We start from the raw sequence: 12,423 nt of genomic DNA on the forward strand, positions 1-12,423 counted from the left end.
TGAAGAGTTACAACTCTTCAGGTAAGGTTAAAAATTTGGTCCAAAAAATTAATCAATCAATCATTTTACCAAATCCAAATCCAAATCTCAATCTGAAGCCGAAGCCGAAGCCGAAGCCGAAGATGAAGCCGTGCGAGGATAACGGCGCGGGGCTTGCCTTCTTCTCAACTCTTTAAGAGCTAGAAGAAGAGCAATTGTATATATACCCATCAAAAGTCTTTTTCTCCTCCAATATGGGACAATGTCCCTTTGTCAAGGAGGGAAAATTAAATTTTTATTTTTCCCTCCATTTCCCATTCACCCTCTTTTAATCTCTAAGAGGCTTAAACCCAACAATCCCTGCATGAACGGGGAATGGCTATATCACGGAAATATACATAAAAACTATGTGATTTACAAGCAAGGATTAATCGCATCTGGATAAGTAGGTTTCCCTTTGAACATTCCGTAGTGAACTTATGTCGGATATACTCGATCAATCGGTAGATTTGATATCTTTGAACCGTCGAACTTTGGTGTATACATAGACAACCATAAGTCACACAATCAACCCTTAACCGTCTTTGGTTCTCATTGTTATGTTCGTTTTAGCCATGAACAGCACCTGGTTTCATAAGTGCGTAGAAAACTCGCCTTACAAAGTTCTCCTTGAAGCGGCTAACATTTCATACTTACATAGGTGATTCCTAAACGTGTCATCCCGTAGATATACTATTTGATATACCCCGTATCAATTTAGAAGACAATAAAAAACCTTTATGCTTTATCCTTGGTACTTAACATTGTCTCATCACGAGAATGGACCAAAATTTTTAGTTGACAATGTTGAACTGTCATTAATGACTTTATTTGATCTCCAGTCTTCTAGGTAGAGTTACCGCCACAATGACTTATCATCGGCCATAGTCTCATTCACCTAGATGATTTATCAACTACCTCTCTAGTTAGGCCTTTCGTAAGTGGATCCGACACATTATCGCTTGACTTTACGTAGTCAATTGTGATGATCCCCCTAGAGAGTAGCTGCCTAATGGTTTTATGTTTTCGTCGTATATGACGAGATTTACCGTTATACATGACGCTCCCAACCCTTCCAATTATCGCTTGACTATCGCAATATATGCATATTGGTGCCAACGGTTTGGGCCAAAAGGGAATATCTTCCAAGAAATTTCGGAGCCATTCGGCTTCTTCACCGGCTTTATCAAAGGCTATAAACTCAACCTTCATAGTAGAGCGGGCAATACAAGTTTGTTTGGACGACTTCCAAGATATCGCTCATCCACCAATAGTGAATACATATCCACTTGTGGACTTACAATCAGTTGAACCGGTGATCCAATTTGCATTACAGTATCCCTCAATCACCACAGGATAATTACTGTAGTGCAAGGCAAAGTCTTAGGTATGTTTTAAACATCCCAAAACTCGTTTCATCCCCATCCAATGAGATTGACCCGGATTACTCGTGTATCGACTCAATTTACTTATAGCACAAGCTATATCTGGTCGAGTACAATTCATGATATACATTAAATATCCCAGCACACGAGCATAATCCAATTGTGATATGCTTTGGCCTTTGTTCTTTGCAAGTGCAAGATTCACATCAATCGGAGTCTTTGCAACTTTAAAAACTAAGTACTTGAATTTTTCAAGTATTGTTTTTATGTAATGAGATTGCAACAAAGCGAGACCTTGAGAAGTCTTATGGATCTTAATACCCAGAATTAAATCGGCAACTCCCAAGTCTTTCATATCAAACTTGCTAGTTAGCATACGCTTGGTCGCATTTATGTTAGCAATGTCATTACTCATTATCAGCATATCATCCACATATAAGCAAACAATGACTATGTGATTTGCAACATTTTTAATGTACACACATTTATCACATTCATTTATCTTAAAGCCATTTGACAATATTGTTTGGTCAAATTTTGCATGCCATTGTTTGGGTGCTTATTTTAGTCCATAAAGTGACTTAACAAGTCTACATACTTTCTTTTCTTTACCTGGAACTACAAACCCTTCAGGTTGTTCTATGTAAATCTCTTCCTCCAAAACTCCATTTAAGAAGGCTGTTTTAACATCCATTTGATGAATTTCAAGACCATATATCGCAGCTACTAACGTTCGTATGGACGTAATTCTTGTAACTAGAGAGTATGTATCAAAATAGTCAATACCTTCTCGTTGTCTATATCCTTTGACCACAAGTCTTGCCTTATATTTGTCAATAGTACCATAATCTTTTATTTTCCTCTTAAAAATCTATTTAGAACCCAATGGTTTATTGCCTTGAGGAAAATCAACCAATTTCCATGTATGGTTGTTCAGTATGGATTCTATTTCACTATTGACTGCCTCTTTCCAAAATAATTATTTCAAAGAAGACATATCTTCTTTAAATGTTCGAGGCTCATTTTCCAAAAAGAAAGTTACAAAATCTGGTCCAAATGAATTAGACGTTCTTTGACGTTTACTACGTCTTGGATCCTCCTGATTATATGTACTTTCTTTTGTCTCCTCCCGATGTCATTTAGATCCTTCACCAATCGACTCACATTCCATTTTATACGGATATATATTTTTGAAGAACTCAGCATTATCTGATTCTATAACCATATTATTATGAATGTTGGAATTTTCTGATTTGCACCAGAAAACAATATGCTTTACTATTGGTCGCATATCCTATGAAAACACAATCAATGGTTTTCGGTCTTATCTTTATCCTTTTTGGATTTAGGAACTTGCACTTTTGCCAAACACCCCCATACTTTAAAATAATTCAAGTTGGGCTTCCTCCCTTTCTATTTTTCATATGGAATGGATTGCGTTTTGCTATGGGGCTATGGGGTACTCGATTTAATATCCGATTAGCCGTAAAAATAGCTTTCTCCCACAAGTTCTGTGGCAAACCAGAACTTATTAACAAAGCGTTCATCATTTCCTTTAATGATTGATTCTTTATTTCCGCAATCCCATCGGATTGGGGCATGTAAGAGGCCGTTGTTTGATGAATAATTCCATATTATAAACATATCTCTTCAAAAGGAGATTCGTATTCACTACCCCTATCACTTCTTATCATTTTGATTTTCTTGTTAAGTTGCGTTTCAACTTCATTTTCGTATTGCTTGAATGCATCTATTGCTTCATCTTTACTATTAAGTAAGTAAACATAGCAATATCGAGTATTATCGTCAATACAAGTTATGAAATACTTCTTTCCACCGCGAGATGGTATAGACTTCATTTAGCAAATATCTGTATGAATTTAAGTCTAAAGGATTTGAATTCCTTTCAACTGACTTATAAGGATATTTAACATACTTAGATTCCACACATATTTAAAATTTTGATTTGTCGCATTCAAACTTAGGCAATACTTCCAAATAAATTATTTTTCGCAAGGTTTTATAATTGACATGTCCCAAACGTATATGCTATAAATCATTTGACTCAAGTAAGTAGGAAAAAACTAAAATTTTATTATTGTCAACAACCATTACATTCAGCTTAAAAAGGCCCCCAGTAAGGTAACCTTTTCGTAAGTACATCTCGTTCTTACTTATTACAACTTTGTCTGAAACAAAAACACACTTAAGCCCGTACTTGACGAGAAGTGAAATAGAAACTAAGTTCTTCTGTATTTCAGGAATATGACAAACATTGTTCAAAGTCACCACCTTGCTAGAGGTCATCTTTAGGAATATCTTTCCATAACCTTCAATTTTGACTGTTGCAGAATTTCCCATAAAAATGGTCTCGTCGGGTCTAGCGGGAGCATATGAAGCAAATGCTTCTCAAACAGCACAAACATGGCGGGTGATACCAGAATCAATCTACCACTCCTTAGTATTTTTCACTAAGTTGCATTCAGACAACATAGCGCACAAGTCATCAATATCATCATTTGTTTGAACCATATTTGTTTGATCCTTTTTCTTCTCTTTCTTTGGAGTACGGTATTCTGCAGCTTTATGTCCAACCTTTCCACAGTTGTGGCAATTTTCCTTGAATTTCTTCTTGCTGGGATAATTGTTTGGTCCAGAAGACTTCTTCTGCTTTTTCGGATTAGTTGGAGCAGTTTTAACAATATTTGCTCCCATAGTTGTTGAGTTCCCACGTGTCTTCTTTTCTGCAGCTTTATTGTCCTATTAGATCCTCAATCGAACGATGAGATCATCGAGTTTCATCTCCTTGAGCTTGTGTGTCAAGTAATTCTTAAAGTCCCTCCATAAAGGAGGTCAAACCTTCAACAAAAAATTCATAATTAGTAACAGAATTAATACTTTCAACATAAGCTTTAATTCGGATTATACCTTCAGCAAGGAGATCATGAATGATAACTTGCAGCTCTTGAACTTGGGCAATGACAGGCTTGCTGTCTACCATCTTATAGTCTAAAAACTTGGTTGCAACGAACTTCTTCAAATTGACATCCTCGGTTTTATACTTCTTTTCCAACGCCTCTCATAGTTCTTTCGAAGTTTCCACAATACTATAGACGTTGTAAAGATCATCCTCCAGTCCGCTAAAAATATAATTCTTGCATAAGAAATCTGAGTGCTTCCATGCCTCAGTCACCATAAAATGTTCATTCTCAGGAGTTGATTCCGGTAGAACTGGAACGTCCTCTTTGATGAACTTCTGTAGACTCAAAGTAGTCAAATAGAAGAACATATTTTGTTGCCACCGTTTGAAGTCAATCCCGAAAAAAAATTCGGGCTTTTTCGCTGGAGCCGGTGGTGGCACAGAACGACTGGAAGACGCAACATTGCTCGTAGAGCCAACCACATGAGTTCTCGTTTCTGTCATTTCTGTTAATCACAAAACAGAAACAAAATTAATTAACGATGAAGTATTTAAAATCTTCAAACCGAATAACTTTAACAGAAACAGATTTCATACAACGGTGAAGATTTTATTTCTTCAAACCAAATACAAAAGGAGTAGAAAATCCGAAGATTTTAGTCTCCAAACTGAGAGTAGAAATCACTAGGATTTAGTCTCCCACAAACAGAATATAAGATGAATACAAAAAAATAAATTAAGTTCCTTAAGCTTGTTAGAAATCTGTATTCGAAAATATATTCAAAAGCAGTAGCAATGGAAAAATCAGAAATGTAGAATAAGAGAAAATGAATCCGAGCCCACTGAGTTCACAGTATTTCCTTAAGGAACTTAATTCCCTCATTTTAATAAGAAAAAATTAGAATTTTCGTAAGAAAAAACTGAGGGAGAGTTCATGTATTTATAGCAGTTACAACTCGTCAGATAAGGTTGCAACTCAAAATTATAACGGAAAAATTAAAACGGAGGAAAATTGAATTATCGCTACAGTAATGATCTAATTTGGATTAATTAATATTGCGTTAATATTAACAAATAAATTTGGTCTAAAAACTTAATTGATTCCCGAAGCCAAAGCCGAAGCCAAGCGACGACGACGACAACGACGCAAGGATTGCCTTCTTCTCAACTCTTTAAGAGCTAGAAGAAGAGCAATTATATATATACCCATCAAAAATCATTTCCTCCTCCAATATGGGACAATGTCTCTTTGTCTAAGGAGGGAAAATTAAATTTTTATTTTCCCCTCCATTTTCCATTAACCCTCTTTTAAGCTCTAAGAGGCTTAAACCCAACATATATCATAACTTAAGTCCGTTCGTAATTAATAATGAAATAAATATATAAGCATGTTTCATCTTTACCATAACTTAATTGTTAGTAAACACGTGGTGTATTAAAATGTAACTGTATACTTGTTGGTTTCCTAAAAGATGAAAATAACCGAAGAACCACAAGGATTTCATCTGAAAGCAACCTCTCTTAGGTGTACCGAGAAAATAGAATGTTCCCAAAAAAAAAAGATTACTTTAAAATGGGATAGTATGACTTTTTATTATTGAAAAGGATAGTATAAAAATAAGAAGTTTGGTTCAAATTGTGTACCGTGATTTTCAAATTTTAATTATGTTCGAAAGCAAACCTTACCCACTATTTGAACCAAACTTCTTATTATTAAATCCACTATTTGACAAGCATTGATAGCAAATCTCTCTTACTTTTCCCAGCTAGCTAGCTCAAATTGGACTTGCAAGTAAATGATTAGACTTAAAGCAACCACCACTAGGTTGCAGAAAAAAACCAACTCACAATTCACATGGTGTCACGTAAATTGTTGTTTTCCTATTATTATTGACTTCTCTACCCAAACATGATTAAATGCTTTGCATTTAGCCATTTACGTGTTTTTCCCTTTTATTACTTTTTCTTTTTCTCCTATTACACCCAAGAGGTTCGGTGTTGGGAAGTGAGGTCGGGGAAACTTTACATCATTGTCATCAAATTTAAAAAATATATATGAACCACTATGAAGGGAAGGTTACCATATTTCATGTCTAATGGAATTATATATGTATAATCAATTTGCAGTTTCATGATAAACAAACATCTTGAACATTTACATTTTGGTTCATCTGAGACTGGCATCCTTTAAAGTCAACCATAAGCTTATTCAGTTTCTTGTTGCTGATCCTCTGTTGGATTATCCTTGTGTCATTCTCCATACTATCATATGCAAAAGAAAAAAAAAGAAAAGAAAAATGTTACGTAATGTACATATTATGTAATATGTGAAAGAATTGAAATAATTTAAATGAGGCATATACCTTTGAGGGGACGAAGGCAAAGGGGACAACATTTTGGCAAGGTGAAAAGCATCTTGTTGTTGGTTAATGATGTGATTGAAGCACAAATATCGACCGTAGGTTGCTATTTCTTCATAGACACAAATGTGGGCATCGACCAAGAAATCAAGATCGACAGTCACAAACACACCATCTTCGTACATCTCAGCTGCTCCTTTGAGGTAAGGATTTGAGATTGTTAAGTCAGGACCCATTAACAGTCCTGCATTTATAGTAACCATGTTGATTCCTCTGTCCATTGCCAATGCCCAAGCTGTCTTCTCTGCTAATGTTTTCGACATAGCATGCCACAGCTGTACATTTTCAAACCAAAACTACTTATCATTTTCTGTAAGCAATTCTATGATAGTTTGAATTTTGCATTTAGTAAGTAGGTTTTACTTAAGGGAGCCTTGGAGCAACGGTATAGTTGTCTTCGAGTGACCTATAGGTTACTGGTTCGAGCCGTGGAATGAGCCCCTACGTGCATCAGGATAGGTTGTCTATATCACACTCATTGGGTGCGGCCGTTTCCGGATCCTGCGTAAACACGGGATACTTTGTGCACCGACTGCTTCTTTTCTTTAATTAATAAGTAATAGCTTGTAGCACTTCAAGTATTCCTTTTTCTTTTATTATAAAATCATTCACTTAGAAATAACTGACCGTGTAAAATAATTTTTACACTATTAAGTTACCTAAAATATTAATCCTATTAGAAATAACGGTTCATATTAAGTAGTGGAGTATTAATTAGTATCCTAACGAATAAGGCAGGTGACGTGTCAGTATATATACACCGTGTAGGTAGGTAAAAATAATAATTTATATGTATATATATTATGTATTGACTCCCCTTAATTTTCTGATATATTTATTTTTATATATTTTGACACCCCTTAATGAAAATTCTGCCTCCGCCATTGTAACGTGTTATAGCATATTAGAATACATAGATAATATAAAGGGAATACATTATTCGTTTTGCAAATCACGTTTTAACCATTTAACTGTCATCCTCTGCATGCAAATAGGGCGGTGGATTTATTTCAAAACAGTAGTAAAAGGTAAAAATAAGGAAGAGAAAAAACACATGATAAGTATGCATAATACTATATATCACACCTTGAATTTACGACAAAAGTTGATGTCAGTCCAATGTCTCTCATCAAGATAACCCGTGGATGCAGATTCTTTGTCGTGTCCCCAAATAATTGCAGTTGCAGAGGAAGTAAACACAACTTTTTCTATGGTGTCTGTTTGTGCGCATGCTTCCAATACATTATGTGCTGCCCTCACCTCCACTTCTGCCATATCTTCCTGTCATCGTACACTCTTTTTTGTTAGTTCCTATTAACTAACCAAATAATGTTTGACCTATGCTAGTATCTGCCTAACAAAACATGTAACCCACATACACAATACAGGGATCTGTTAATAATTAGATTCTGTAATTTTTCTTTAATTACCACAAGCTGACAGCAGTAAATAGTTAGACATATATCGTACGAGCAGGGATAAGATTATGTATTTTGATCACTAGATTCATTTTATACATATAAACAATATAAATACTTTTGGATACTATATATCAGAGCGATTGGACTGATTATAGCAAGTCATCACTATATATTTTTTTTTCAGATTTTCACTTTACCGTATCAAACTTGCTACAAAAAGATTTTATACTATCACTGTAATTTACCAGATTATAGCATGTCCTACTATATTTTTAATTCAGTTTAGTATATCAAACTTACTATGGAAAGTTATCTATTGTTATGCACAAATTTTATCTAATGGTGAAGAAAAAATTATACACGGTAAGATGCATAGAACTTAAACTCATTGTCACAAAATCCTTGATGGCACAAAATATAGACATAAGTAACATTGACTTATTCCGGACAGTAAAATACCAAGTTACAAGGCATGCTAGCTGTAGAAATTAATTTAGAAAATCAATAAAGAGCTAATTAAGAAGAGTATGCTTACATCGTAAGTGGGATAATCTGAAAGAGGCTCAAACGAGTAGAATAAACCAGAACAACCCTTTAAAGCAGTAAGTATGCTATGGTAATCAAAAGGGTCCGACTCGAAAATCTTCAATTTCTTCTTATGATCACATTCAATTCCCTTCAACGACAACGACTCCCCTAATGAATATATCATAACTCGTTAATTAGTCGTAAATAAAGAAGAATATTAATTGAAGAAGGAAATTATAACGAGTAAGAATATACTGAAGCTCTAACCATGATTTTGAACTGCAGCATGAACTGTGTAACCTCTCTTGAGAAGACGCTTTACTAACTTTGTACCTAATCGACTGGAAGCGTCCATTACACATATAGTATTGAATATGCAATTATAAGAAGCTGGAGCCATGTAAAGAAGATTAATATTTGCAACTTAGAAGGCAACTTCTATGTGTGTGAGAGGAAAGTATATATCTCAAGTAAACTTGGGGTCCGTATATAAAGCAAAGTGAAAGAGAAGCTTAGCTAACGAGATGGGCCCAGCCAGACCTATAATAGGAGGAATTTTTTTTTTTTTTTTTTTTTTTTGGTTCTAAGTGGACTCATAAATACTTATAAGTGAACCACTATAATGATGTACAATGAAATAACGACTACGTAACTCCATCCTTATCCACGTAATGAGGCAAGGTTGAGAGAACGTCAAAGTGTTTAATTTTACTACTATAAATTATTATACTATTAATAAGTCAAAATATTTAAGAAAAATGTGATCTAAGAAGATTAACCTCTTCATTCCCTAAATAATAATGTTGTTACAAAAATTGAAATAAAAGAAGTATTAGCTTTAAGTGAGCAGCAATTGATTGGAAGAATTCGGCTACAATTATTATTTCTTCCCTTATTCAACATAGTTAACCCTATGAAAATCCTAAATAGCGGTCAGATGATCATTAAACCACAATTCTCTAGTCCTAAAATGTGAGGAATTTAACTTCTACAAATGATAGTGTAAGTAAAATAATATTCGTCACCGAAAATATAATATTTAATTTTCTTAATAAGTCAAACAAGTAAGTTAGAACATAAATTTGTTATAACATTATTAAAGTACACTGATAGTTTAAAAATAGTTATACTTGCAACGTATAAGAGTTAAATCTCCTTTTAAAGTTGTGACCTCTTAATTATTTGGATTGCCTAATTATAGTTGTTTGCTTAACCTATTGCCCACCCGTGTCAAGCTACTAGCTAGAGAATAAAGCATATGCACGTTATTAATTATTAATTAAAGAAGAAGGTTTATCATCATGTTATGGTTGACATCTACTAACTGTGCAACTGCAATAGTTGGATTCATTTATTAGCTAATAAATGCAACCGTTGACTTGATTTCCCATGAACTCCCAACTCCCGTTGACGTGTTCTAAATGCATTCACCTCATTTATACTTGTACTATATATAACTTGCAACACGGAAATATTAAATGATTGAATAGACTAATATTTTAGTCAATTATTTAATATTTGGGTTAAGTAGTATATCTATTAAAATCGGTATTTTAAAAGACGTGAGTGTAAGGCGAGTTATTTTACATATGTTTCAACAAGGTGTAAGCCCCGAGGCACATGATGCAAGCCTCGTGGGTATTTAATTTCTAATATTCATAAAATGATATAATTACAGTAAAAAATTTTAAATAGGTAAATTGCATAAAAATTGAAGAAAACTATAACTAAGTGAAATATATATATATATATATATATATATATATATATATAAATGTGTTTCATCCCCACCAAAAACTAATCAAAATAATCTATTTATGTTACTTACAGACACAAGTAACCTGAGTTGAAAAGAATAAAATTTTCTACATAGAGGAACAAAAAGTATGATTAATCTGCAATTTGAACTTAACTTGTTGCTATGAGGGGAATGAGTTTTCTTTGTATTTGCAAAAAAACAAATTGATTATTCGGTGCTTTTTGGAGATAGTAGCAGACTGGCGACAAGATAAAGAATTGAGAAAGACTATAAATTAGAGCTTCAAGCAATAAAAAAAGGTTTTGACTTTTAAATTTAATGTTTTAGATCATTTTTAAAACTTTTGAAAATTACAAGCTAACTTTTGAGAATCTAGGTATTATATTAAGGTCTTATTCGGCAATTATTTTTTTAAAATTTGAAAAAGTCTCATGGGCTTACGCCTCATTATAAAAACGCGTCTCAACGCTCCGAATTGTTGAGCGTATGTCTCTTGAGACTTCCCCCACCCACCATAGTCTCGGAGAATTTTTGGTGGGGAGGCGAAAGAGGTATACACCCCAAAACGCCTTTTAAAACATGAATTAAAATAACTAAGACATTAATTAGTGGAGTCTTCTTTTAAATGAATTCATAGATCTGACTTCCTATAATGTTATTAACTACGAGATCTGTGTAGGTGAATAAACTAATTCTGCTTCCCCTTTCCCCACCCTCCTAAAAAAACGATAAAAGCAAGATATGGCTAGATTCTTTAGTGGGCGTTTGGACATAAGAATTCTAAAAATTTAAAATAGGGGGAAAAAAATTTTCAAGTGAAAATGGTATTTGAAATTTAGAGTTGTGTTTGAACATGAATGTAATTTTTGGGTTGTTTTTGAAATTTTGTGAGTGATTTGAGTGAAAAATTTTGAAAAATAACTTTTTGGAGTTTTTTAAATTTTCAAAAATTTCCAAAATGCATCTTCAAATGAAAATTGAAAATTTTATAAACAAACGCTGATTTCGAAAAAAAGTTAATTTTTTTTGAAAAAAAGGGGAAAAAAATTAAGCAACGATTTTCATCACTAGCAACCTCAAGAATATTTTTGAAGCAACACAAAATCTGATTACAAAAACAATAAAAGAAGTAGAAATAAAAACAAATTAACGTCGATACCGATTATGAGGTTCTTTTAATATGAAATTATTTTCCCACAATGCAAGCTTTCCTTGATGTTGTGTTAAGACCTCTATTACTAAAGGGATTTTTACCTTACTATACTACATATGAAATTTTATTACCCTTCCTAATTAAGTTTTAACCTAATTACATGGTCATATACAATTTACCAATTATATATAAATAAGTTTTAAATGAGTATCCACTTATATTATGAATGAAATAAGAAATATTAGTTATTTCCCCCATCCCTTTATACCTCTCTCTCTCTCTCTCTCTCTCTCTCTCTCTCTCCTTCTCTGTTTTTTTCCCTAATTTTTCTTCCTTTGATGTTTTCTGTTTTTTTATGTTTTCTTGTTGTATAGAGTTTTAATGAAATTCATCAATGGATTTCAATTGTTTTACTATAGAGCTTTAACTTAACAATTTTCTTTCATGTTTTACAATTGATATTCGAATTAAAATTGTCAATCAATAAATTTTGAAGGTGTTTGATTCTCCACCATTGATAGCCATTAAAAAGCTTCGAAACTTTGAATTCAAATTTGGGTTTTCAAAAACTATTATTTGTTCGGATTTGGTGCTGTTGCAAACAATTGAGAATATTCTTTGGAGTTTATATCTCAATTTTGAGGGTATTTGGTGAAGATTATACTTGATTTTGGCCGAATTTCAAATTGAGAAGAAGAAGAACACATGACATACAATATACTTACGAAATTGTAATAAAGTTGTATTATAGTTGTATGTAAATTGTATTTAAGTTGTATTATGTTGTAGTTATATATTTTTTTATTTGAATGTTGTATG

At 33.3% G+C, this 12,423-nt stretch overlaps 1 protein-coding gene across 2 annotated transcripts; it reads right to left on the reverse strand.

The window, feature by feature from the left end:
• Window positions 1–3,477: 3,477 nt before the first annotated feature.
• LOC107815273 (cinnamoyl-CoA reductase-like SNL6) lies at window positions 3,478–9,163 on the reverse strand. 2 transcript variants are annotated; one of them, XM_075244383.1, is made up of 7 exons: window positions 8,960–9,163; window positions 8,700–8,860; window positions 7,830–8,024; window positions 6,687–7,018; window positions 6,483–6,585; window positions 4,332–4,829; window positions 3,478–4,262 (listed from the first exon to the last, which is right to left on the reverse strand). In XM_075244383.1, exons 1-6 carry the CDS (start codon window positions 9,090–9,092, stop codon window positions 4,824–4,826), a joined length of 930 nt encoding a protein of 309 aa, XP_075100484.1. In that variant the 5' UTR covers window positions 9,093–9,163; the 3' UTR covers window positions 3,478–4,262; window positions 4,332–4,823. The 2 variants fall into 2 exon arrangements, with proteins under 2 accessions (XP_075100484.1, XP_016496322.1); XM_016640836.2 differs by lacking the exons at window positions 3,478–4,262; window positions 4,332–4,829 and having other exon boundaries at window positions 6,409–6,585.
• Between the last annotated feature and the right edge of the window lie 3,260 nt (window positions 9,164–12,423).

The sequence above is a fragment of the Nicotiana tabacum genome, chromosome 22, assembly GCF_000715075.1.
Source record: "Nicotiana tabacum cultivar K326 chromosome 22, ASM71507v2, whole genome shotgun sequence".
Classification (NCBI taxonomy): Eukaryota; Viridiplantae; Streptophyta; class Magnoliopsida; order Solanales; family Solanaceae; genus Nicotiana; species Nicotiana tabacum.

What these genes read in the sequence shown, in the direction of transcription:
- LOC107815273 (XM_016640836.2), bottom strand. Translation starts at nt 9,092, where the DNA reads ATGGCTCCAGCTTCTTATAATTGCATATTCAATACTATATGTGTAATG. An exon ending in TGCTGCAGTTCAAAATCATG is followed by an intron (nt 8,861 to 8,959) that starts GTTAGAGCTTCA and finishes TATATTCATTAG; the next exon opens with GGGAGTCGTTGTCGTTGAAG. An exon ending in TTGCCTTCGTCCCCTCAAAG is followed by an intron (nt 6,586 to 6,686) that starts GTATATGCCTCA and finishes TGCATATGATAG; the next exon opens with TATGGAGAATGACACAAGGA.